General features: G+C 39.6%; 1 protein-coding gene and 5 non-coding genes across 21 annotated transcripts; 2 read left to right on the top strand and 4 right to left on the bottom strand.

Annotated features, from left to right (window-relative positions):
* The first annotated feature begins 4 nt into the window (after positions 1-4).
* On the top strand, positions 5-27,876 carry hts (hu li tai shao). Of its 16 annotated transcripts, none has more exons than NM_001259491.2 (13): positions 5-85; positions 1,111-1,314; positions 6,303-6,351; positions 13,637-13,748; positions 13,835-14,318; positions 14,392-15,103; positions 15,165-15,288; positions 16,315-16,425; positions 16,490-16,784; positions 16,853-16,933; positions 16,996-17,067; positions 25,815-25,882; positions 26,109-27,876. In NM_001259491.2, exons 4-13 carry the CDS (start codon positions 13,653-13,655, stop codon positions 26,214-26,216), a joined length of 2,151 nt encoding a protein of 716 aa, NP_001246420.1. In that variant the 5' UTR covers positions 5-85; positions 1,111-1,314; positions 6,303-6,351; positions 13,637-13,652; the 3' UTR covers positions 26,217-27,876.
* Positions 9,565-9,637, bottom strand: tRNA:Val-AAC-2-2 (transfer RNA:Valine-AAC 2-2). The gene has a single exon. It is a non-coding gene; the product is annotated as a tRNA-Val (tRNA).
* tRNA:Val-AAC-2-1 (transfer RNA:Valine-AAC 2-1) lies at positions 9,991-10,063 on the bottom strand. The gene has a single exon. It is a non-coding gene; the product is annotated as a tRNA-Val (tRNA).
* Positions 10,229-10,310, bottom strand: tRNA:Ser-CGA-1-4 (transfer RNA:Serine-CGA 1-4). The gene has a single exon. It is a non-coding gene; the product is annotated as a tRNA-Ser (tRNA).
* On the top strand, positions 10,418-10,553 carry snoRNA:hts-a. Its single transcript, NR_048146.1, has one exon. It is a non-coding gene; the product is annotated as a snoRNA:hts-a (small nucleolar RNA).
* On the bottom strand, positions 23,573-25,139 carry asRNA:CR43430 (antisense RNA:CR43430). The gene has a single exon (NR_048145.1).
* Positions 27,877-27,995: the final 119 nt, after the last annotated feature.

Here is a 27,995-nt window from a genome sequence, read left to right as displayed (position 1 = left end):
ATCCCTAACAAAATCGTAGTACGAAATATCGAAAACGAAACACATCACGCGGGCGAAATTTCGTGAAGTTCAGCATTTACAAATTGTAAGCAGTGGTTTTATCGAACCCATTGACCAATTAGTGGGCTTCTAAAATTAGTGATAGACTTTATTAAATGAAACGAGAAAATAGAGGCGAATACACCCGTACAGCAAATTGACCATCGATTTTTTCACGGCATTGCCGGTGACGAGAATGCGACGCCGTTCATACACACACACGCACGGACACGAATGTGTGTATATGGCGCGGCGCTTGTGTGTGAAAGTGTATTCGTATAAATAATATGACATAATCGACGTGTGCGGCTTAATTGACATAGTTTTTGTGCGAAGAATACCTAAAAGTGCGAAGAGAGCGCCAAAAAAGGCGTTTTTTGTTTGTGGTCAAGGTGGCAAAAAGGACTTGCACCGCTATTTTCCCCTGCGCTTTGCTCCAAATATTCGTTCCTCCCCATACACTCTCTCGCACACACACAAGCGTGTATATTTGGGCGTTGCAGGATGAAGAACTCTCTTTCTCTCTCCCACTTTCCTTCGCTCTCTTCTCGTATTCTCTTGAACACTTTTGCGCAATTTGAGTGATTTGCAAGGCAAACTAATGCTTTTCGATTGTTTACCGAATTTAGTTAACCCCGTTTGGAAGCCAGTTTGTCTGGAAGTTACTTCAGTTTAGTTGTTTTCAACATCTCCACTTGACGTTGCCTAACACTGCCCGCCCTCTCTCTCTCGGCTTCTTTGCCACTGTCCGTGCGCAGTTCTCTTTTGCGCTTCATTCGTGCTCTGCCCGTCGGACGTGTCCGTACGATTTTGGATTAAGTTCTCGTAGGCAATTCAACTTGAAATATTTATTCGCTGCGGTGCAACTAAAATTTAATTCAAAGAATTAAAAGTGCTAAGTGCTGTTAGGAGCGGCAATTTTGCAAAAAAAAAAATATTAACAGTTATTTGGTGTAGTGCAAGAAGCCCAAAAGAGAACAAAATTATTTATTTTAAACATATTGCATTCAAGGCAATAAAAAGTTAAATCTATTAAAATTTTCTACCCTCTCCCTCCCCTTTTATTGATAGTCTCCCTCTGTGGCGTATGTGTGTTTGTACGAATTAGCGGCTGAAAACCAAAAACCGAGGTGCGAGAGCGAGAATACATTTATAAAAAACGCGTGCGTTTCTCCTCTAACACATACAGTGAGTGTGACCGTTGTATTTGTGACCTGTGCCTGTGTTAGCGGCCACTGGAGGATCAACGAATTTAAAAGAATACTAAAAGTACCGGTGAGTATTCTTGCATCTACCGGATGATGTGTTATAATCCCGTTAAATAGTGAATGTCCCCTCGTGCCCTGCATTCGTTTTAACCGTTATGACGATGAGCGGCAATTCGGCCGGTGACGCCATCTTTTGTGCTTCTCTAATAAGTGTTGTTTTTGTTTTTTGGGTTTGGTCAAGCTCACGCAACACGGCGTGTGTGAGTGAGTAGTGTGTCTATTTTGTTGTTATGCTTCATAGACAGTGGCGAAACTACAGATTATTATTCAGGGGTCATAAATGTCATTTAAGATCAAGAACATATTATATTTAAATTTATCCGGAAATATGAGCAAATGTTTAAGGTGTAGCACCACATTGACCCCCATTCAGACGCCACTGTTTGAGCTTCTAGTTCTAGCCACTTTTCTTCTCTCTTTCTCTTTTTTCGGGTGGGTGTGATTGTGTGTGCGTGTGCTTTTCCTTTCCATATGATTCATGCTTCTTTCTACCTCCGGCTTTCTATGCGCTTGTCAGATTAAAAAAAAAACCCATTTTCCAATTCTCGTCGCTGATTTTATTCATCTTTTATTTGGCAATTTGTTGCGAATGCCACTTGCAAATCTCTAGCCGTGTGCCTAATGCACTTGGGCAATAAATCCGCCTGCTGGCGCGCATCTGTGGGCAAGTTTCATGACCCACTTTTCCTCCTTGGTCTCTCGCCTTTCAGCAAAGTAAATAGTGAAAAGCAGCAACAAGTGATAAACAGATTTGTAAATATTGAAAACTTGTTTATGCCATTTGTCAGTGCAACCCAATGCCTACAAAATAGACTTTATAGGTATCGGAGGTAGTTCTTGATACTCAGTCAGTTCGATTTTTAAATTTTTTGTTGTCATTCAGAGCCCATCTTGATATTTCTGTAATTTATTGTAATCTTGAACGAATAGGAATTGATAACCTTTTACTTTAATTATTCTTTAACCCAATTCAATGCGCTATGCTTAAATGAAACATTACGCTTATAGAATTTAATATAATTTAAATTAGCAATGTTTCCTATAAAACTTTGTTTTATATATAGCCTTCTATAGATGTTCTTATGCAAGTCATAGGAGTTCGATTGTGTGTGTGCTCTCCCGCAATCTTATCAGAACCTTCGCGCTGGTTACGTTTTCTTGTTAGATTGCTGTTTCTATACAAGTACCTACATATCCACATTACAACAAGCCAACAACATTCCCAATTTAAGTTATAAGGAATTTCTCCTTTGCCACCAACTAACTACCTACCTATTTACAACATTCTTCGATTTCTATTACCTTACTTCCTGTTCTATATACTCATCATATCAAATTCGAGCATTCCATTTGCCTTAGCTACATATTTTGCGATACATGACGTCATTTCGCACACATTGCTTATAAAAAAGGTAAAAAAATAAAATAAAAATTTGCTCTTTTTGTTTGCTGGCTTTTGTTGCTAATTCGAATTTACTCATAGAAATACATGGGCAGTGGGCTTTATTTATTCATTGCTTATGCTGCCTCCCCCTTTATCACCCCTTATCAAGCTTTTCACTTGTTCCTCTTGCTCTGTTGTCCGTTTTCAATTCGCAAATTAGACGTGACTCGTTGGTTGAGGGTTTCAATTGAGGTTTTTTGCACACCGCAAGTTGCATTTAGAGAATTTTCGAAAATCGTTGAGGCATTATTTGTATTGAATTCCATTTGCACTACGAATACTGAAAAGGTGAAGCAGACTCAGTGTAAAAAGACAACAAAAATAATACAAAAACGATTGCTTCCGCTAAAAAAAAGTGACACATAAAAGTATCTACACAGAAAAAAAAACGAAATATGATATAACCTAAACAACATAAAGTAAAGTACGAAATCTTTACGGATTGGAAAATTCTGAATGTTTTCGTAGTCAACGGGTCAACCAAAATAAAATTGACTGCCTCTTTTTTTCTTTGTGTGCGTTTCATTCTCACGGGAGGAAGTGCATAGTTAAAACTGTAAACAATTGTTGAGGAAACTAAACAACAAAAAATGTTTTGGAATGGAAATGAGACGGAAATTCGAAATTGTGAGCCCCCGAAACCATAACAAATAAAACAAATAAGAAAAACGATAAGAAATGCACTTCAAGTATACGAAAAGACTAACTTTCTAACCTTTATTGAGGCGTGTCCGTCAATGCAAATGCATTTGATGGGGCCAACCAGTCCTAATGACTTTTGATTTGGGAACTGAAAATTGTTTACTCAAGCGTGTGCTTATCAAAATTCCCACTGACGTCACATCACTTGTGATTAATTGATTTGAAAATGGTTAGGATTAAGCTGAATAATTTTGATTAATGTGGCTGCAGTGGAGCTCCTCTGCGAGTCTGGCAACTCTGGCTAAGACGAAAAACAAATTTGTCCAAGAGCGAATGCTCAAAATTTATGGCTCCCTAAAAACTGAAAAATAAATTCTACTCTGTTTCTGCCCCAAAGCCAATTGACGTGAAGATGCAACAGAGTGAGACGGGAAAATGAAGGGGAGATAGCCAGCCTGAAAACCCTCACACATAAATAAATAAAAGAGGCGTACGTGCCAAGCTTCAAAACAGAGACACATAAGCAAGATTAAAAAAAAGAGAGATGTTGCTGCTGGCTAAACAACTGCAGCTCATCAATAAAACAGCAAGAACAACAATAAACCAGGCAATGAAACCCAGCTAAAGAGATAGACAGAGACAGCGGCATGCACAGCGACAAGCAATAACAAATGTACAGTTGCAGAAGCAGCACGGCCGCATCGTGCAACAACAAACTGCTGCAACACAACATAAATCTTGGAAGAAAAGAGAGAAAAAGAGTTGTCAGCATGTCGAAGCTTTTACACCCTTTAAAGGTTTTGCTTGGAAGCATATAAAAAAAACTTAATTTAGTAAAAAAAAAAAACAATCAGCATCTTTGCGGTTAGTCTTTAGTATTAAATATATTTCAGTTTTGAGATAGATTTATGGATATTAAGTAAAGTTAAAATGTTTAAACCGAACAGAAAAGCATCCAGCATTTTTCAAAGCTTTCTGAACTCTTTGAAAAATATTTAAATCCACATCATATGTAAAAGATAAAGATCTCCCTACTCAAACAATGCCTTGAAGTGCAGTCAACTGTGTTTGTCACTGTTTGCTGTTGTTATTTCAGCTTTAAAAGCTGGCGACCCGCAGAAGGAAAGCAAAACAATGTGGATAATTATATCGAAAAGTTGGGGAGCGAAGCGGAGAAAAATGTAGACAATTTCTGTTAAGATGGGAAGATGATGATGATGGAGCTGTGTGTCTGCATTTCTTGCCTTCTTCAACATTTCTTGCTTGCATTTCATCTGCGCTGCGCTTGAACTTCAATTGAATTGTATTCTCTCTCCTCTCTTTCATTGCATATATACCCCTCTCTGTCGACCGAAAGTGATTGAAAGCCTGTTATTATGGTGGTCTGATCCGACTGAACTAAATTTAAACTGGAATTTAGGCTAATTTCGTTCTCCGGTTGTGTGGGCGTGGGAAATGGGAACCAGTTCTTATGTTCTTATTTTTTTCCTGTATCTTAAAATTACCACACTTTGTTGTAATTAATGTAAATACTATGGAATTAAGTGTAATTTACATTTGTGGCTGTACAAACGTGACAAGTGGCTGACCATAATACAATAAATGGCACTGCAATTGCTGCTTGCTGCTCTTCCGTCAACCTTTAATTCTAAATACCCTGTCAGATGATTTTCCTCTTTTTAAATGCTAACCCATTTTTGTACCGGGCACAAATGTCGATAAAAAAAATCTGGTTTTTCGAACACAATCTCTGCACTAAAGCATTGCCAAACACGAGGGCAACACAATAAAGCTCTATAAAAAGACCATCATCATTATCATCGGCATATAACAATGAGCTGTGAGCTGAGCTGAAGCAACAATAAGCGCAAACGTGTTGCCGCATAAATGAATTCATAATGCAAAAAAAAAAAAAAAGAAATATTACAAAAAAAAAAAAATGGGGGAGGTTGAAAAAAGCGATTGTGTAGCGCACGAAAGAGGCGGCTTACATAATCGTTTATATCCTCCGAGTTTGTAAATCAACACCAGAAGCGGCTAAACTGCATTAGCAATGCTGTTTCGTTCGTGTCTGGGCTTTCACGCATAAACATTTAGAGAGCATTTATTGGCCAATTTCATTAGACTGCAATTGTGCGTGGCAAGTGAAATGTGCAAGATCACCTGAGCGCATCGAAGAAAGGTGTTATTAAATCAAATTGAATTGTTATTCGGCCATACCCATATGCTTATCAGCTCGTAATGCAGTTAGTAATTTATATGCAAATTTTTCTCGCTTTTCCATGTAGTGATTTTCCTCTGGCGAAGAATTCCAGTTATGCTTTCTGCCTGCCTACCCGTCGATAATTAAATTATTTTATTTTGTTTGCTGGGAGAGTCGTCTCATATGATTGTATTGTTTACTATCTACTCGTGTGTGTGTGTGTGTGTGTCTGGGCGAACCGCAATATAAAATAACGAGTAGTACGAAAATCTTTTAACGTGCTCGAACTAAAAATATTCACATGACATCATCGAAAAGAGGCGCTGACCGCCGAACAGCAGACACAGCATCTCAATAAACTCTCTGTTTGCTATGAAAGACGAGAAAATCGGCCGAGAAAAGGGAAAATGCTCTCTGCTCGGGGAATTCGTTATAGAATATGTACTTTGTCATGGAAAGCCAATTAAGTACTTACTTTTTATTAAGCCAAAATACCAGGAAGTTGACAGTATAGAATTTTGCACAAGTTGTTAGTTTGTTGTGAAACATTTTGATAAAATATTGCTTTTAATTCTGTTAACTTAACGTTTTCTTGTTGGGATTGAGCAAAAAAAAAACAAAAGTTACATTATTACATAAATATCGTACTCTATTGAACTTTAACCACGTTTACTAATTTCAAATCGTTTTTCATGCTTCTTTGCAGGGACATCAATATAAAAGTATTATAACCACGCAACAAATTCAATTTTAAGGTAAGTTTTAGTCTTGTGCACGCCCATGAGTCAAGTGCTAAGCAAGCAAACAATAACAGAACGAAGCAAACAAACTCGAAACCCCTCTCTTGACTTATTTTATATTTTATCTGCCGGTACATATTTGCTTTTGGTTTTTGCAATCATTTTGATTGAGGCTCTCGTTCGTATTTATTGACTCTTGTTTGCTGAGGAGAGGTTTGAGTTAAATTCAGAGAGAAGAGGAAACCACACCTCACTCAACTTTGAACTTTTCGCTTACGCCACACTTGAGCGATATTTAATTATATTCCGGGTTTTTATTCTATTTTTCATTGTTTTTTCTATTTTGTATTGTTTGCCAAACTAATTGAGAACTAATCGAGGACGTGACCGTCAAAGAGAAATAAACTATTTGTACGGCACTCAAGCGGAGATGTTTTCCTCTTTTTGCATAGATTTACTATTCATAATTTTATAATCAACAACTAAAGGTGATGTCATGGGGGCGAGGTTTCTTAACTTTTTGTGTGATAAGCTGTTTTTATATGACACACTGATATAGATACGCATGTAACATGCGTTAACGGGAAGCAAGTCGAAAAAGACCTACCATTTCACATAAAAAATCTGAAAAGGGTGAATAATTAAATTTGTTATTATACGCAGTAATAGTTTAATTTCTTCTGTCAGATTTCAGAGAAAAAAAGCTGAATTGCCATCAGTGCTCCTAGATCTCTTTACATGCCACGCATAACTTCACCTCTAATTCAATTAAGGATGACCTTTGTTTTACTGGACTTTTTGGTACTGGTACATCATACATTCTTTATGCTCTCTTTCTGCTTCGCTTGAAATTGAATTAAAAGCCACTTAAGCGTTGAGTCTGCTTGGCGCTTTTTATACCGACTGTTTCATTTACGACCATTTGAGTATGTGCGTAATGTTATATGTATATATATATATATATTGCTATATATATATCATATCTATGTATGTACAATGTATAAATTCTGATTTACCCTTCGGGCATGGTACACTGGCTTTCAGTGGCAAATAAAGGGAGCAATAAACAGAAAGACAGCAACGAAGATTGGATTGTTTTGCCTTCATCTAGCACTTTCATAAATGGGTCATTGAACCAAACCGAAGACCAACTTCGGTTTCCATTTCTTTTTTCATTTTGGCAATCGGGGTAAAAAGTTTCCTGTTAGTTTTGTTTTACGATCACCGCAAAGCCAATAAGAAAAATGTAGAAGCGGGAAATAATGAATCTTCGCTTGGTTTTAATTAAAAATTCAATGGGGATTCCCAATTGTAGATAAGTGTTGATTGCGGTTGTAAATCATTTCTATCTTTCAAAACTTCTAAGATAGTTTCTAAAGTTTTATAGCAGCAATAAATCTTATGTTCCCGTTTTAAAATTGTTCATATAGTTCAAAACTTAAAACAACCTTAAAAAGGTTCAGCAACCTGTAATCATCATTATCCTAAGGTCCTGTCGATAGTATTCAACCCTTCAATAATTGCCAAACGAACCGGATGTTGTAGTCTGTACGTGGCAGTGCAATTAAAACCCCATTTAATATTGCAAATATGCGGTCGTATCAAGATTAAGTTACTGTCGCTAAGGACATGTGTGTATCGATTATCCGGGCAACTCAAACTAACCGTAAACACGCAGCGGGCTGCGATCGCGTGTCGGGGTCACCAGAGTTCAACCACCAATCATCCACCTCAATGCCGGGGACAAGTGAAATGAGGCGCGATTCCTTGTGGAAATACCTGTCCCGCGACACGCCCAAGTTTTTATTGGGCTTTCCTATTGTCCTTACAGTGTTGATACTTTTTTTTTGTTCGGCTTTTCCTTTTCGTGGCCGGCATTTTCATTATCGTCGTGTTGCCATGCAATTTTGATGGTTGGCGGCGCCACAAAATGCCGGAATGGTGGCGCCACCAATACGATTTGCCGGCCGGGAAATGTTTCCACGCGGCTCGTAAAAATATCCTTGGAGTGGGCGCAATGTGGGTGGGAGGTGGTGGTGCTTGTGCCTCGGCTGTTTATGTTTGCGTTTCGTTTTGAGTTAATGACAGGAAGTGACGTCATATTCCAAGGGGGATGAAGTTTTATTTGAGTTGTGGTGGGGAAAGAGGGTGAAGGTTTTGGGTGCGACAATGTCCTGGATGATGTCATACTTTACAAACAAGATTGTTTTAAGGACTTAACTTGTGTGATGAGGAAATACAATAACAGGCAACTTTTATTTGACAAAAGTAAATCTAAATTAATATTTTCGGTGCCAGGAGCTTTGCCATTCATATTTTAACATTCACTATGCGCAATATTAATTAATTATCCACCATGCACGTCAAACAACCTCAACAACTGTGCAGATTTCAAGTTTATTTGGCAATTTTACAAACTAAATTTATGTGAATCAAAAAGACGAAAATTGTGCAAGGTTTTTTTCTGGCCTTTGGCCAAGTGAGTCAAAGACACCAAAGCAGCGAAAGAAATACATTTGGTTGGACTCTACATAAAGGGGCTTTTTCCTACATCAAGGGCAGATAAAAAGCAGAAGCCCGAAAGCAAAGCAAACAAGTCATTTTCCTTTCGTTCAACTTGACCACTTGTTGTTGTCATTTAACTTTTGTTTTCCTTCCACCAGAAGCAGCAATTGTCTTATTTATGCACTTTTATTTTTTTGTTCATACACAATGGGCGTTGGCGCCAGTTTCGATGAGATTTATGTGCGGATTTTGTAATTCAAGACACGCGACTCACACGCGACTTTCGGTAGACGTTCAGTATTGGATCTCTGGACTCTGAGAACTAGTAAAAAATAAACTAAATTGGCGAGAGAACAGGGGAGAAAAGAAGAACGTACGGGTACGGACCAGACAAACCGGCAGCTTGTTAGCAAAACAAACAAAATTAGCGAGGGGCATGTGAAGAGAAAATCCCCTCGGCTAGAAGATCTGCTACCACCTTATTAAGAAATTCCACGCACGGACGGCAGAATGCCTAAATGTGAGAAGAGATGAAGCTGCGCAGAACCACGATGAAGACATTTCGGTGATGACAGGTCGCAGATATGCCCATGAATGACAGAAAGCGTGTCACTTAGCTTATCTTTATTTAAAAGCTTATAAATACATTAAAAGTTGAAACGTCGGTGGCACGAGAAAAATATAAATATTTTCTTGCTTACGAAAAGAAAAAAAAAAGACACATGTTTCCGCCCGGGATCGAACCGGGGGCCTTCTGCGTGTTAGGCAGATGTGATAACCGCTACACCACGGAAACAGTTGAACCCATAGCAGCCAAAGCGAGAATACTACATTTCATTCATAGGCCCCATGTGGAACGACCGGAAACTAATGAAACATTTTCTTTCGTTTTATGCGATTATAGTAGCAACTTTCACATCACACTATAGTTGACGGCAGCAGCCCTATGAATTTATACGTTAATTTGTTCATGGTTCTTACGAACGGAGTTTTGAAAACCAAATGTTTCTTTTGAAACCTTAAATCTGATTTCCATAGAAAAATATGAAATTCTTTTAACTTCATACCTTAGGCTTAGTTTAAACTGAAGGGTTTGTGATTTGAGAAAAATGATTTCTTATAAATAAAAAGCATAAAAAAAGTATCTCATGTTTCCGCCCGGGATCGAACCGGGGGCCTTCTGCGTGTTAGGCAGATGTGATAACCGCTACACCACGGAAACAGCTGGAAATCGGGAGCCCAAGACCGAACAGTTTTAGTGCGGCAAACAAAATATATAAAAATAATAATGCAACAAAAACATCATGTATGAATGAAAAAGTGCACTGCAAATTATTTATATATGCAAACATTTACTAGTTTCACAAAAGTAAAATATACACTTCATCGCAGCCGGTAGGATTCGAACCTACGCTCCCAGAGGGAATCTGATTTCGAGTCAGACGCCTTAACCACTCGGCCACGACTGCTTGTGAAGCGACCGCGTCCAAAGTGAAATATACCAACTGGCATCGGAGCAGCTCAGCCCTCTTACTCATTCGTAGTGCGTTAGTTTGAAATTCTGGGGATGGTCTGGCGCGAAACTTTCTACTGCGGGACTTGCTAACTGTGCGAGTTCCTATTGACAATGTTTCGCAGATGAACACGTATATATTTTCACGGTGTGCGCGTCTTCCTAGTGATCCACATCGTCAATTTTATACAACAATCTAGATAGATAGATTTTCATTATCTAGGAATTTTTAAAAGCAGAACTATATAATGTCAGAACAATATAAAGTTTGACAGTTTTATTTTTAAAATGAGCAGTAGTAAACCTCCAGAGATTTAGAATCTCGATTTGTACAGTTTTTTTAGTTTGCCTCTAAAAGTGAAGCGACTGCCTACGAATTATAGTTATTTACACTTGTCACTATTTTACTGCTCTCCGTTTCAGCAACTTTTTCTTATATTTATTGTTATCGCCACCATATGGGAGTGGTCTAGTCTTCTTTTTTTTTTTTTTTAGCTTAAAAAATCTTTCCACATGATCATCATTGTTGAATCTGGCCATATGCTCCACTGACTGACTGAGTGACTTGTTGCATTATTAAAACTGAATGAACTCATTTGCGAGCGACCTTATTGCCTTGCCTGCCTTCCTGCCGTTCTTACATCTCGCACTTGAGGCGATGGAACAGCTGTCTGGTCTGTGCTCGATTGAGTGGAAGATTACGTAAGATCTCTTCCGTTGCGCGATAATTGAATACTTGGGAAATTTAATTAACGACGGCGTATGTGTGAAAACCATATGAATATTGAGGGTGTTTGGCTCTCTGGGTCAATTGGCTTGAGCTGTGCAAATTGAAGTGCAAAATGTATTTCGGTTTAAACTTTAGGTCGAGACCATGATATGTTATTTATATTCATAGTTTAAACAATTCAGGTAAAAGATCATTTCCTTAGTATTATTTAGTCATTTGGTTACAGTTTATCTTGTTTAACTTTTATTTATGTTATCTTGGTGAAAATGTTGTGTTTAGTTGAGTATTTGACAGTTAGACCTGTGCTATCGGCCTTGCCTTCGTAACATTCTCGACGAAAAACGTGTATGTACATATATGTATGTTTTTTGTTTGCCGGTTTCGGAGCCGGCACACTTTAACCAATGAAAGACATGGGTGTGTCCCGCAGCAAACAAGTGTGATGTAATTGCATAATGTCAACAACAATTGTCTGACGCTGACGCGCCGGTGGCGACGATGATGGCGTCGCTGTGGCATTAGCTGCTCCTAAATTTAATTATTGTCTTCCGCATAAAAAGGTCGCAGAGAGAGAAAAAATATCAAGAGTGATTTGGTGAAGTCGTCTGACATTGCTTAGGTTCAATAAACCAAATGTTATGCAGGTTTAGATACGATTTCAAATTTACTTTTGTCCATTGACACTTTTGACTACATAAGGTAACCCCAGTTGCGATTTTTTTTTTTTTTTTTTTTTTGTTTTGGGCTATTCAACATTTTTTCTGTAGCATTAAACTGCAGTGCAACGTCAATCGTTTTACAATGTAATACTGCATTAAGAAGTTCGTTTACCCAGGGTATTTAAGTTGAGAACTTTTGAAGTCTATTGCAACGCGTGAGAAATCAAATTGTCGTAGGAACTCTTCTTCTCTTGACTTTAATCAACCTTTTGCCACCTACGCAACAAGCAACTCCAATCGGAGGAGTCTGAATCAGCCCACGCGGGAAAATTCAACTCTTTGGCTCGTTAAGTTTATTCAACGCCGACGCACACAAAACTTCCTGACCCGTCTGCATCTCGTTTTTTCTTTTTATTTTTTGTGTGGACACTTAAAAATCGTTTATTCAGCATTATTTGGTTTTATTTCAGGCAAAACCAAAAACTTCTCCCGCCACCCACGCACATTGCGGTGGAGTTCTGTTTGGCAGCAAAGTTCAATTACCCTAACATCACGATATTGTTGTTAGGAGCAAACTAAAATATGCGGCACGCGTTGCCTGCCTGCCTGCCAATACGTCATAATTAGCAAAACGGCAAAGTCAGCAGCGAATAAAGCCTTTGGCAATGCACTTTTGCCATGCATTTGCATTGTGCCTGCCTCTTTTTGTGAGCAGGTTTTCTTTCCCTAAGCTAATAAGCTGACTACAAAGAGGTGCCGCCCACGAATGACAGAAACATAAAAAAAATGTTAAAGCCTAATAAGTAATGAAAAGTATTCTTTCTTTATTATTTTATTTGTGCTGAATAGCAGAGCTTCAAATAAAACTGTTATAACCAAAATGTTTTTATTTAAAGCAAATATACCGGAATTTTGGCTGTGTGTAGTTTTTCTTTTCCAGAATTTTTCCTCTTTTCATTCCATTGCCTCTAGCAATTTCCTCTCCAAGTCGGCACATTTTATGCCTTTAATTACGCGCAGAACTAAAAAATTGCTAGTGGGTGTAATTGTAAAAAATCGGGTCAGCAATAATGCACATTAATTATGGTTTATTGTTGCTGCAAGTGTGTCATCGTGTAGGAATCGAATGAAGTAGTCGGTTCGTTTTTAGTTGGTTCGGGTTGCATTTTTTTGGCTGAGCCAAGAAATTGTTTTTCGATTTATCTTAGTCGTGTTGACATTATTTATTTATCTTTAGCATTTTTATTCGCACGGGGAATGTTACAACAATTTGAAGGTTAAAATTTGTGGTATTTGTACGCACCACGCCTAAAGATTTAAAGAGCAACACACAATTTGGTTTGTTTATTTTGGTTTCTCGCTCTTTCGTTTCGTGATCGAGATAGCTAGTAGTTCCTTCTTTTCGTTTTGATTTTCGTGGCATTAATTTTGGGTTTTCTAAAAAGCCAAATGGATCTAAAAATAGTTTCACCGATTCTCGTTTATGCTGCCGCTGCTTCAGCACGTGTATATGGGGAAAAATACGGATGTACATATGCGTTTTTCCCCTAAAATCTAGAACTTATTTTGGCCAAAATTAGAAATTAACTAAAGTGGAAATATGCGGCAGTCCATTCTGTCGCCCCGCCACTTTCTCTGCTTTCCCCAAAAATACTTTTTGACATTCACAGGGAAACCTGTCAGTTTTCCGCTCTCTGAGAGTCATTCCATATCTCTCTCTATTGGTTGCATTGCATTCTCTTCGTTTTCCACTCTCTCTTGTTTGCCACCCCCTTTTTGGTGCTACTGCCCTGCAGTTTTTAAGGTCAGTCGAAAATTTTCCAGCTGAGCGTCAAGTTGAAGAAGAACTTATTCTAAATTCGGGAAAAACCCTTTTTCTCCATTTAATTGCAGCATTTTAACTGAAATCATGACTGAAGTTGAGCAACCGCCACAGAATGGCATAGATCCCACTGCCGGCGAAGATGATGACAATAGCAAAGCACGTCCCGCGGATATTGAACAGGTAAGTGCAGGCCGTCGAAGTCCCAACTGGATAACAACCCCTCCACCAAACACTCACCACCACCACTTTACTTTCTCCTCCTCCAGGATATGCGCGAAATGGAGCGTCGCAAGCGAGTCGAGGCTATAATGGGCTCGAAACTGTTCCGCGAGGAGCTGGAGCGTATCGTGGACTCGGCGCGCGATGGAGGTGCTGGCGCTAGTGGAATCCTGCAGCAGCTGTCGGACATTGTGGGCGTACCAGTGTCCAGGGTGGGCAGCGTCTTCAAGAGCAGCAACTGCATGGTGCCAATCAACGATATACGCGGCGTCGAGTCCATGGGCTATGCCAAGGGCGAGAAGATACTCCGGTGCAAGCTGGCCGCCACATTCCGTCTGCTCGATCTGTACGGCTGGACCCAGGGTCTGGGGGCACAGATCACCGCCCGACTCAAGGTCGATCAGGAGTACTTCCTGGTTAACCCATACGGCCTGCTTTACCACGAGATCACTGCCTCAGCGCTGAACAAGGTGGATATGCAAGGACAGATTGTGGAGCAGGGCACCACCAACTTTGGCGGCAACAAGAGTCGTAAGTGGCTGACAATTGAACCTATAATTGAATATATCAAATATATATTTATCTGTTTTTAACTGCCTTGCAGACTTTGTCCTCCATTCGGTGGTACATGCTGCCCGTCCAGATATTCGATGCGCCATCTATATCGGCTGCAGTCCAGTCGTGGCTATTTCCTCACTAAAGACGGGTCTATTGCCCTTGACCAAGGATGCCTGTGTGCTGGGCGAGATCACCACTCACGCTTATACTGGTCTATTCGACGAGGAGGAGCGCAATCGATTGGTCCGCAGCCTTGGTCCCAACTCCAAGGTGATTCTGTTAACTAATCACGGTGCTTTGTGCTGCGGAGAGACCATCGAGGAAGCCTTCTTCGCCGCCTGTCACATTGTACAGGCGTGTGAGACGCAACTGAAGCTGTTGCCCGTCGGTTTGGATAACTTGGTGCTGATTCCAGAGGAGTCGCGCAAGGCCATTTACGAGCAGTCGCGCCGGCCGCCGGAGGATCTGGAGAAGAAGTTTGCCGCCGTCGCCGCTGCCGAAGATGGTGCTGCTACTGCTGAAAAGGATGCAGCCGAAGCAGTACCCAAGGTTGGCAGTCCGCCCAAGTGGCGTGTGGGTGGTGCTGAATTTGAGGCCTTGATGCGCATGCTGGACAATGCTGGCTATCGCACTGGCTATATCTACCGTCATCCACTGATCAAATCGGATCCTCCCAAGCCTAAGAACGATGTCGAACTACCGCCAGCTGTTTCATCACTGGGCTATCTTCTTGAGGAGGAGGAACTCTTCCGTCAAGGGTAAGCGAATGCACTTAAATTGTACCTAAACAATTCCCTAATAAAATCTATTTACTTTTAGGATCTGGAAGAAGGGAGATATTCGCAAAGGCGGCGATCGCAGTCGGTGGCTCAACTCGCCAAACGTTTACCAAAAGGTCGAGGTTCTGGAGACCGGCACTCCGGATCCCAAGAAGATTACAAAGGTAGAAATCATTACTTTCGAAGATATGAAGCAAACCAAAACCACCAACCTTAAGGAGATTGAGGGAAAATAGTTGAAATTGTTGGACACCGAATCCTTCAACTCTTTACAGACATTCCACTTGCTATCCCCATATATAATTTCCATTTCGTTAGCACTCAGTTTTAGTTTCAACTTTGCCACTAAGCTGCAACTATATTCACGCATAAAATTTTTAGAGTTTAAGTAAATGAAAGTAATCAATATACAAATTCTATATATTTATATACTTTGGAAATAGAATTAAAACTCGGGCTAAACCAAAATTATTTTACGTGCTTTGCTAGCAAGCAAACAAATATTGTGTAATGTGCATTAATCAAATAAATAAAATAAACAAGAAATAAAAATTTGCATAGATGATTTTGTGCCTCATTTAGGGATTTCGCTGCCTCAAAAACAAGACAATAGCGCTAAAACAATGCAAAGAAAGAGAAAGAAATTTGCTATGAATACTAATCACTATGTAATAAATAAAACATTTTTTAATTTACCGAATCAATGATTTCATATTTAACCGCATTATTTTTCATTCATAAAATTTTTCTTTGCATGTTTTATGGTATCTTTCTTTTATTCTCTTTGTGATTGGTTTTCATTGTTATTCAAGGCACAAAATCATTTATGCTTGTTATTTTAGTTAATTTATGTTTATTTGATCATTGAAAAGTTTGATATCTAGGAACATATTCTTATGTATGTTAAAAATAAACATTTCGAAAAACACTTGCATTGGAATGCCTACGATGTAACATTAATTTTAAGACTGGTGTAAACGAATTCACATAAGATCACACGTGTAAAAATCTATCGAACAGTTGAATGGGAATGTTTGTTTATAATTAAGAATCTTCCCATATTGATATGAATCTTAGTATTCACTCCACATTAAAATCAAATTTCTTTCTCTTTCTTTTCTATTTGCATTGATCCCACCCCACCCTCAACACACAACACATAATTTACAATATAAAACAAAATATGACAGTGGGTGGCTGAGGGTTCCCCCACCCACTCAACGCCAGTGAGGATAGAAGATCCACTCCAGTTTGTGCCTGCAGGAACCAATCCAAGGGAATTTAAGCGTGTCCAGCAACTAGTCAGTATTATAATACTCTTAGTCCCAATGAACTTTGTTAACAAGTGGAAGCTTTTTCAAACAGATTAAGGACAACCGCCGGGCAGATAAGATTTCAGCCGGACCACAGTCGCATATTCTGGAGGGCGTGACATGGGACGAGGCGAGCCGACTCAAGGATGCAACGGTCTCGCAGGCCGGCGATCATGTCGTCATGATGGGTGCCGCCTCCAAGGGAATCATTCAGCGTGGCTTCCAGCACAATGCCACTGTCTACAAGGCACCGTATGCTAAGAACCCATTCGATAACGTCACAGACGATGAACTCAATGAATACAAACGCACGGTGGAGCGCAAAAAGAAATCGGTGCATGGTGAATGTAAGTTAGCAATCATACAAAACCAATAACCAAATAGTTACTTATAATGCATACAACAACTTTTGCAGATACCGACACAGACTTTTCGGAATCCGAAGCGGTCCTGCAGGCGGGGACAAAGAAATACCCACAAAGCGAACCCGAGACCGGTATGTTAACTATTTAGAAACTATACTGATTACTGGAAACTAATATTATGTGGATATTCTAGAGCACCAGGTCATTGAGATCCAAACACAGCAAGCGCCAGTGCCAAGGCAGGCGGAAGTCGTGCTGAGCGATGGTAAGTCCAGTTTTGTACTAAAAAATGTGATCTACTTGTTTTTAATTTTTATATATGATTAAAATTACTTCAATCATGCACACTATAAAACATTTCAAGTACACTTGTCCAAGAGTTTTGTCTTACAAGTCATTATGTGATCGAAATTTTATAGTTCTATTTTTTATGTTCCGTTATTTTGTTTATCTCATTTTTATTTCTTTTGTTTTACTTTTGTTTTTTGTTAACTATTTGTTTAATAATTTATTAATAATTTAGGTCTTTAAGATGCTGCTATATTTAAAACGTATTTTGCGTAGTTTTTAAATAATAATAATTTCCTTGTAGTATTATTTTCCTAGTTTTTTTTTTTTGGTATTCTTATTTTATTTGATTCCTAACATTTATTAACATTTTTATGCCATTTCCCTCTTTTCGTTTTTTTGCTGTATTTTCGCATTATAAATTTACCAACCACACACAAACGCCTAAAACTACACACATTTCAATGGAAACCAACACTTTCAAATTACTTAATGAAGTCAACAAAAAAATTCTTGTAGCAATTGATACTATCACAACTTCCTTTCTGTAAAATCCTCAAAATTATTTGCTGTTTTGTTAAAAATCTTAAGCTTCTAATTAGTTATGTTTTATTAGTTAAATATTGTGCAATATAATTCACATTTACACAATACTTCCAAGGAACCAACTGTTGTACGGCGTTCATAAAATGATTTATAATTTCAACGTTCAACAATACGACAGCACATCAATCCCAAATGTTACAACAAAAAGAAACTTTTTATAGTAGAAAAGCTGCAGTTTTAGTTAATCCTTTGTTTTACAAAATTTTCGTTTAATTTTCCGAATTTGGCAATTTGTAAATCAAAATTTGACCTTTCCATTATTTTTACATAGGAAAAAAGAACAAAACCAAATAAATTGGCAAATTGAACAGGAAAAATGCGAATTAAAAGCACTAGTTAGTATTGATATGAAAGCGAAGTGTGTGTAGGCTAAAAATAAAATAAACCAAAAATTTATAACAAAACGAAAGACCAGCAACCAACAACAAGAAGCAACCGAAGTTCTCAACAGAACACAAAAATTCTACTACTACACTACCACAACTACTACATACTACCTTTTCTACTACTACTTCTGCGGCTGCTGCGCTCTATAACACAAAATAAAAATAACTAAATAATATGCAGTTTAAAAAGAAAAACCCTTTTGAGTTGGAGGTGAGTGCAGCCCCAAAGGTTTAGTGTGTAGTCAAAAAAATAAAAAAAAATAAATAAAAAATCAAGAAAATAGTTTATAGAAAAAATGTTCAGCATAACAAAAACATAAGCCACCTGCACACTAAACCACATTCAACATGTCATATCAACTTTTGCTGAATGCTCTTAGTTGAATCACAATATGCGCTGTTAGCCAAGAAATTAAATTGCAGCTTGCTGTTTTGTTGGGTTTTCTCCGTGTTAACCGCAATTTTCCATAAATTTTTGTTTTAAACTGCAGCTGTTTTCTGTTGATTGCTTCTTTAGTTGCCCAGCAGCCATTTCGTACATTAGTGAACACAACTAATCCGTATACCATAAGTTTAAGGCATGCTTGATCGATACTAAACTCTAAAACTCATGCAACACTACGTATTTATAGTTTAAGGCAACTGATTACGTCTGTCTCACAATTGTTTAGCGATTTACTTGCGATCGTCTGTCGCTGAATATGATTTTATAATTTTATTTCTCAATACTATTTTAGCCACACTTAGTTTTATAAACGGCGAACGCTCTCACACAGCCACAAATCGCAAGCCGCCAACTGGCCGAGGTAACGAACAAGACCCATTTGAAAGATACTCCACAGTACTTACATCCTTCAATGTACTCAGGCTAAACGCCCATTGTATATAATATCGTTGAAACATTATAATACCCCATATAATCCACTAGCAGTTCGTTGTTAATGGTGTATACTCAATATAACCCTTATATAATCCACAAGCCCATGGCAAATTATTGATGCACCACAACTAAACACTAGCTATAGTTTGAGGTTGATATTTACCATTGAAATAATTTATTGCGGTTTTCTTAGTTCATTACATTGGTTTTGGGTGAAACGATACATCGTCAACTCTTTTGCACAGGAAACTCGTTGTTTTAATTCAAATGCCCTTAAAAACTGCTCGTTTTTCCAAGCTCGAGATATTTTTAATAGGTCAGACTTAAGTACAACCAAAAATGGGATATGTTTTTCAGATTTATGGATCTGTAATCCAGTACGTATTGGCATTATGTATGTATTTCGAGAGCCGCACTTATCTAAGATGCTGGCTCCGGACTTTTTATAGATTGTCACATATACTTACAATTTTTCGGCTTTTCTTACCTCCCACACCTGCATTTAATGTCGCTTTAACTAGACGATAGTAAGAATAATGAGTATGGAGACGACATGGAGAACCAATTATATGAGCGGAACAGGAACGTACACAATAACAGCAAGTGTCGACGTGATCTGTTTGCAACAAAGCGCAGGGATCCCCATCCATCACCGGAGCGTCTGTATACCTATGTCTATGCTACAGCTGCCTCTGTGGGCCAGTGCGTCCAACCGGAGGTGTGTTCCGCTTTGTTGCGGGCTCTGCATAGCGAGCAGTTGGGCTACCTGGCGAGTAGCTATCGCGGAGGAGCTGGGAACTCAAATGCCACCACCGCCAGCACATGCACTATAACCAGCGTCACGGGCTCCTCTACCGCATCGCGCAGACCATTGCAAAATGTGAATATTATGTATCCGCAGCCGTATCGCACGGGCTCCCATTTTGGATTCAATTCACCACGCCAGCAGCCACGCACTGAGCATAAGCATGTGCCCAGGGAGCGAGACTATAATGCCTTGGGCTACCGACCGATGCAACGAGGGATCAGTTACGAGGAGATCTTCGCCACACCTCGCTATGAACAGTTGTGCCAGGTGTGTTTCGACAAACTACTGCGCCTTAAGCCCGAGCTGCAAAGGATTGGCAGTGGCACGGCTACTAGTAGTTGTGCGGAGGAGCAGGCAAGTACAGGGAGCACTCCCTTGCAACGCCGCCAATTGCCGACTTTGCCTGAGTTATGCGATCATCGTAGGGAAATGGAAAAGTTGCCAGAACCTCCGAGGGTCCAACGTAATGCGTACACACAGACACAGAAGTGTTCTCCATCCTCTTCCACCTATAATTTCCTTAGTCAAATCGAAAAGTTTAACTTCTCGGAAGAATCGACGGACATAGATTATACTCCACGCCCCATTAACAGTGAAAGTAGCCTGTTGGGACTGATTGTGGAACAGGCAACCTCGAGTGCTGGAGCGAGTGCCACAAGTGCTCCACCTCAAAGAATTTACTGTGCAGAACAAGTGGACATTACAGAAGTGTGGAGTTTTGGGCGTTGGTTGGAACCCCAGGACCATATGATAGCGAGTAATGCAGATGAGTTTTCCCAACAGCCGCTGACCGAGCATTGCATCACATTGGAGTTTAATCAACAATATTCGACTGGCGACAATCAGGTCGATCGCCAATTGATGACACGCGAAGAGCGTCAGCGTCGAAAGTCTGAGTTCCAGGAGCTTTGGCAAGATCATGTCGAGTACTTTGAATCCAAAGAACAGATGCATACCCATGAAAATATCCAGGAAGTCGCGACTCTTAGTGCTTATGATTGCTTAGACCAGGATATAGGCGAGATTGAAGACGGATTCAATGATGGAACAATCGCTGATGCAAGTGATGAGTTACCGAACATTCTGCAGATGTTCGAGGATAGTCTTACATTAGCCGGCGAAAACCTAGAAAAGCTGGTGGAAAGTACCAAAAAACTACAAGCAATTCACAGTGAAACATCACCAGCCTCTTCCAATAGTTCCCTAGCCGAAGTTTGTAATCTCTTTCGGTCGAGAAGTTTCGAGAGCATTCCTGCTATCGATGATACTGTGTCTGTACAGGAACCACTTTACGATTTGCCCATAAATTCAAGTATCGAAGAAGATGACGGACTGCAACATAATTTTGTACAGGAGGAAAAGCGTGACGACGAAAAACCTCTTACTCCCATTTCAACGGAGCCAGAGGAACCTTCGGATAAGGAGAAGGATCTTGTCGACGAGAAAGACATAGACGAAAATGAAAATCACGTGGAGGCTGAGTTCCAAAAGGCTCTTGGCGAAACAATGCAAGTAACCGTCCTTATGCCAATGGAACACAAAACCCCCCTGAAAGATACAGATGAAAATGATCGTTTGGTTGAGACTGAGATCCGAGATCCTCAAGAAGTTAGCTCCTTAGAGACAGATAACCAGTTTTTCACACCGCTGGAACGCGAGGTTCTGCATCGGATCGAGAAAGAAAGACTTGACGAGGCGGAGCCTATATTTGGAAAGATTGACCATAGTATTCGCAACAAGATGACGCCAAAGAAGCTGCAAGACTTGGTCAGCGAAGAGATATTTCGCACACAAACGCATGTATACACGAATCTAAGGACACCGATATCGAAGAATATACAGCATGACACCACTTTGACTCCCAGTGGCTCATCCCTGTCAGCTCATAATATCAGTGCACCGTGCAGCTCAATGGCGCACACTCATCTAGTCACCCGACCAACACCCCGAATGTCGCGATCCTGGTCCGAAGATCAGCAAAGTGAGGATGACGATCAAAAGAAGAACGAAGCGGGAGAACGGGGATACATTGACAATGACACTCCCATAGATCGAGTCATCTCGTCTACAACATTTGTGTGCAGAAGAAGTCCAACCAGAAAGCGCAACTTTATTCAGGAGAATATTCGCAATGCCAGCAGACCACGAATTGCAGCCGGTTCGATTAGAAAACATAAAAGCAACATCGTAACTTCCCCTAGAGCCAAATCAAGCCCATCCTCGGTGTATACTTTTCAGTGTGGCCAACGGGATAGCGGAGCACGCCTATGGGTTGCCTTGCCAACGTCTCCACGTGGTCAAAACGATGAGAAATCGTCTACTGCAGCTCGGGCTTTGTACACCGTTCGGGGTAATCCCCCATCACCATTTGCCAAACGTCGTAGACCCTTGGTTATCCTTCCACCAATGCGTAATAAAAATAAAGCCCATAATCGCGAGATGAGCTCATCTAATGAATCTCTGCACAGAACTCTTTCCAGTAGCACGTTCAATGTGGACGATGATGAAGATCCTGCAAATTCGGATAACATTTCAATGAGTACCTTTCAGTTGGAGGAAGGTCAAGAAGTATCATCTCCTGCAACTCAGGATAATAGGAATGGGACTAACAGTTCTGTGTACTACAGCGCAAACGATACCACGCGAGAAGAGAGAGAATCTTCACAGCCAAGCAGGGACGAAGCAGAAGAGAATCTTGGAGTCATGGAATTTATGCCCGAATCAATTCCACTTTTGGAAATACCAGATATCTGTAACCAACTCGATGAAGACGGATCATCGTTAGAACTCGCACGCTTAGCAGGCGGATTTGAAGTGGGTACAACAGAAGACGACCAAGTCGAAGAAGTGGAACAACAGAAGAAGAGCATAGATAACGAATCCAAAAATGTTCTGCCTATGGGAATAGAAGAAATTAATGGCGTTCAGGACAGCATTTGTTCCATGCAGGCGGATATTGATAAGGATGATATTGTTAATACCGATGATCAACCCTCGACTTCAAAAGCGGCAATGAAAAAAATTCGCATATATGGTGGTGCGGAGCCCGAAGAGACTCCTCATTGCGAAGATGAGGATGTGGTGACGCTGGAAACGGTTTGCATTGTGCGTGGTCTGGAGATGTTTGTGCGAGAGGTGGAGCCCATAAAGCAAGAGACTTCAGAGGAACTATCAGAGCTTGGGGGACTTTTTGAAAATGGGTTAATTGATGAAGGTGGCGAGGAGGCCATGTCCCAGTAGCAGTGAAACCAGAAGTTGATGAAGAATTTATGAAAAAATATTGAGGAACGAAAGGATAACACTAACTTTGAACACTTTTTTTTTTGAACATTTTATATTCGTTTATGATTTTAACATTGCTTGTCATTACCATTTTTTGTACTATTTTTCATATATTTAACATTGTAACATTGAAAACTTTCTTCTTTTGTAATGTAATTTATAGAACCATTAAAAATGTGTGAATTATTGGTTTTGTACTCAGCAAATTTATGTTAAGTTATAAAGGGTATGGTGTTTATCTTTACAATTATGGGTTAAAAAAAATCGAACATTATGGGTTTATATTAATAATAAGACATTGTTTAAATTTAATTATTAGTAGTAAATATTCCATCATAATGTCTTAGAATATGTCATCCAGTGTTTCACGTCCCTTGTCCTGCGTCCAGTGTGTAAATTATGTTGGTCGTGATAATTTTTGGAGGTTCAGGTGCTCAGAATCATACTTACATTACTTTCTATATCCACATCACCCGCCATTTGATATATATCGATTCTAGCACTTGTCTCTCAACTGGCTCAAAAGTATGCGTTCCTTTATTCGCCTGGCCAATACATGTATGCCTGCATGAAAATGGCTCCATTAATGCATAAGGTTTATGTTATACACAAGGTCGAGCCCGTCAGCAAGCACAACTATCCGCCAGTTAACGATGGCAATATGAGTATTCATCACAACGAAAGTGGAGCCGGATTCATGGCCCAAGAGTCCAGCGTTATTAGTAGCACCCCCGTACGCAATGCCTTGGCATCTGTATCATTGCCGGAAGAGAGGAATCATTCTATTTTGGGCTTATCATCGACTCCGTATCGCACCATCTCGCATTTCGGGTTCAATTGTCCGCTTATTACGTCACCAACCATTCTCCTGCATCCCGAACATCGATCCATTTGGCAACGGGTGGCCGAGCAGCGCGAGAAGGTTGTGTCCTTCATAGATCTCACAACATTGAGCTTGGACAACCGCAAGCTGCTCAATGTGGTGACATCAACGCATCCAACCCAGTGCCAATCGCAATCGCAATCCTTTATCTCTGAGAAGCACATTCAGCTGGAAGTTACGCCACCGAAGCGAAAGCAGCGTGTCTACAGCGCCACCATCAGCAGTGGTCTAGACGACAGCCTCGATGAGCTGGACTCCCTGATGAGTGGCCTAGCCATCAATATGCCGCGCAGTCGGGAGCAGGACAGCGGTCTGTACCGCAGCTACACCTTTCTACCCAGTAATCATGCTCTGCCCAAGGATACAGATGCCAATAATAGGGATCAAACGGATCGGGAGCGACCAGAAGCGGAGCAGGAGGAAAGTTTTCACTGCGCAGGCGACAGTGGTATTGGCGATTCCACCGGCAGGCGTCCGCGTCTGGCCACCACCAGCAATGATTCGTCTATTCAAGAGGCCGAAGCCTATACCCAGGGCAAGCACGTCAAGTTGACCTTGAGCAGCTCACCCACGCCGACGGCCACACAGTCACCTGCAACCATCGAAATTCTTATCAACGTATCGCTGCGCAATGCCGAGTGCGTCCAAACGGTCCAGACCCATGAGCAGGAGTTTCGCGCCAAGTTGGAGCGAGTAATCGACGAGGAGATCCACTATATTTCGCAGCAACTCGCATTTAAACAGCGACAGGCAGAGTTGCATGAACAACAGACTACATCGCGGGCTCCAATCGCTACGCCTTCTTTCACAACTATGCATCCGCCGGCACCGGCTTCTTCATCATCCATGGTTCACCGCAGCAACTCGGCACCAGAACTGTGCCACACCTATAGCTATGTGGCCGTGGGCGATTTGTCGACCAAACAGGATCAAGCCTCTCCCCAACTGCCAGCGGAGGGTGAGCCGTTGAATGATATACTCAGTAGTTTGGAGAAGGAACTGGAGCGTCTGCTGAATAGCGTGGTGACAGCCCACATGCTGCACAACAAGGCCATCATACACGAGTGCCGGGCTCGCTTCTCGCAGCTGGCCGATGGAATTGTCAGCTCGTAGATACATATTATGATTTTGATGGAAAATTTACATCTTCGCTTTTGTTGTGATATTTGAAAATCGACAACAGTGAAATGATTGTATAAAGCAACTAGATTAAGTTTAATGATGATAATTTGGAAATCTTCAAATCGAACTAATGCATTTTTTACTTCTTTGTTCTCTTAATTTAAATGTTAAGACTGTAACTTAAGCACAATATGAAAATGCAAAGTTAAAACTGAATCTGAGCCAACCATTGTACATTTAAACATCTGTGAAATTGTTAAGTTTAATTTTTGTCGAATCTTGATTTTCGTTTCATATTTTTATAATTAAAATATAATAAATATAGTTTTCATTATGTTTAATGTTTTTAAGAAAGTTTTAGGTTAAGTGTTCATACTTACGAAACATTAATTTCAATCAGTTAACTTTAATCAGCGCCCAGGTAAAATAATTTCATTTATTATTTATGTTTGTGTTTTGTACTGCATGTCTGCTTGCTTTTTAACATATATTGCTGATCCTGCTGCATGTCCTCGTGTTTGAATAGCGAATCCTAAACTCCATCTATGTACTTATACATCCACACCAATCAAAACATTTAATACATGTACATGTTTTAGTTAGATTATTATTCGTGCGTGTCTCATATGGTGAAAGTAATTACGAAATTAATATCAAATATTTTGTGTGCGTCCACTGAGTTACATTTGTAGGAGACCCATGCCAAATTACACTGCTATACAAATTACTAACGACATTTTCGACCCTTTTGCAACAGGTGAAAACGTACAAAATGGCGATCATTCGGAGGCACACTTGAGCACCTTCTCGCAGAGCAGTAAAGAGGTAAGTACATCCGAACTGATCCTGCGATCCAAGATCTACGGATCTCTTCTTCAACTCGAACACTCACAAGCAGTAAGCTGGGTGGTAAGCGATTAGCAAGTAGAGTTGCTACATCGACAAGACAACCAGTTTTAAACAACATCATCATGCATTGAGCTAACCTCATTTGATTTACTAACCGAAGCGCAACCGATATTCTCACTGCAAATTTCTATTACGGTTCCAGGATGTCTCCACGGACGGATCCCCCAAGAAAGACAAGAAGAAGAAGAAGGGTCTGCGCACACCATCGTTTTTGAAAAAGAAGAAGGAGAAGAAGAAGGCCGAGGCCTAAGCTGACCATCAGCGTGATCCGTAGGAGTAGCAATCTTGACCAACCTCCCACCATCAGCGGGAACCGAGAAAAATAACGACAATGATACCACGAGAAAATGGAAACTTTAGCCAGATCAGCAAAAGAAGCATTATATAAAAAAAAGAGAGAGGCCTAAACAAGCAACGGATGAGCAGCTAAAATCGATCGAGATGCATCTAAGGGGAAATCCCCCTCACCCTCCCTTAATTCGCATTCACAGCTTATATCTATTATAATATAATTCTAATTTTTAATTTATACGATGGCCACGGCAACACACCCTCCCCTCCACACACACACACACACAGAGAGAGATAAATGCAATTCACACAACAATTTGTATGATAAACGAGAATGAGGTTTGCAGGTGTACACGCAATATCCGACACCGCCGCTTTGTCCTAAACAAGTAACTTGCAAATATCTTCTAGATGTATTAGCTTATAAAATAACTACGCAACACACCTTACTACATGATGACATGGTAAAGCAAATGAACAGATAAAAAAGGGTACAAATTCCCAGGCAACTCTAACGACAAACAAAGATTTGTTTGAAACAAAGGCAAACTTTTGTTTTTAGACACATACGTACAAGCGTGGTACATGCATAATACTTAAATGCAATATTTTTTTAGAAATGCAATAAATTCGATGACAACAACTACAATTTGATATTCTAGGCATGTGTGTGTTTTGTGAAAGCGCGTTTTATGTTTTTGTGTTCTTTTGTTTTGTTTTTAAATTCCGGGCAGCCACAATTTGCACACAAAACGAATAAATAATTATTGTATACATGCAGCAATTGTATTAGTTTTTTATATAAATAATTATATATTTTTATGTACGTAAAACTGTTTATACATACATATACATATATATATTTATAAAAACCAATAAATTATGAAGAAAACGAAAATCCAAAAATACACCACGCCCGCATTAAAACATGCGATTACTCTGAGGAAAGCAGAAACAACACAATCACTGAGAATGGTTGGAATTTTCCAAAAATTATCTCCAAGAATCAAATTTCAGCATTTCTTTTGTAAGTAGATGTGCTTGATTTGTAATCGCTTTTCCATTTATAATATTCAAATCGATGAATAACGAATACTGCAATTAACTATATACGACTGCCATAGCATGTAAAACTTTAAGGCACAACTTAAACGCATTTACATTTCAAATTAACTGACATAAAATTAAAACCCCGATGATTAATGCCAGATAAATCGAATGTTTCTGCTTTTCCTACCCAAACCCACCACCACATTGAAAACACTCTCTTTACAACATAATACTTGCATTGCTGAGCCTTAGACAAACAAACAAACAAAAAAAAAAAACGGCAAAATATAAAGTATAATTAAACTGATTATTTGCGCAACGACAGAAGCTTATTTCTAGCAACTTTTTTGCGTCATTAAGGCGAAAAAGTCTGTATAATTTTGTCCTTAGATTAACATTAGAAATATGTCAATATTCTCACTCTGTGCAAATAATAAAAAAACTTTTGAAAAAAGCAAACGAGAAGCCGAAAGTTTATTCATAAAATTTGTTTAGAGTGTAAGAAAATGCATATAAATATATATTTAAATTCGTATTATACACAAGAAAAAACACGACACACACGAAGAAGTAAACACGTAATAAATAAAAACTTGAAAATTGTACAAAATTCAAAAGTATTTGAAAAGAGGTTTTTTTTATTTGTATTTATTTTTTGAGTAGTCATTCCAAAAAATGTAACAATGGT

This window comes from Drosophila melanogaster, chromosome 2R (genome assembly GCF_000001215.4).
Source record: "Drosophila melanogaster chromosome 2R".
NCBI lineage: Eukaryota > Metazoa > Arthropoda > Insecta > Diptera > Drosophilidae > Drosophila > Drosophila melanogaster.
Note: the sequence above shows the minus strand (reverse complement) of the source record. Positions and strands in the feature narration are given on the sequence as shown.

Excerpts from the sequence above, each read along its gene's own strand:
- hts (NM_001103907.3), top strand. The coding sequence starts at position 13,653 with ATGACTGAAGTTGAGCAACCGCCACAGAATGGCATAGATCCCACTGCC. Across the intron at positions 13,749-13,834 it reads GTCCCGCGGATATTGAACAG|GATATGCGCGAAATGGAGCG; the intron begins GTAAGTGCAGGC and ends CTCCTCCTCCAG. Across the intron at positions 15,104-15,164 it reads GAGGAACTCTTCCGTCAAGG|GATCTGGAAGAAGGGAGATA; the intron begins GTAAGCGAATGC and ends ATTTACTTTTAG.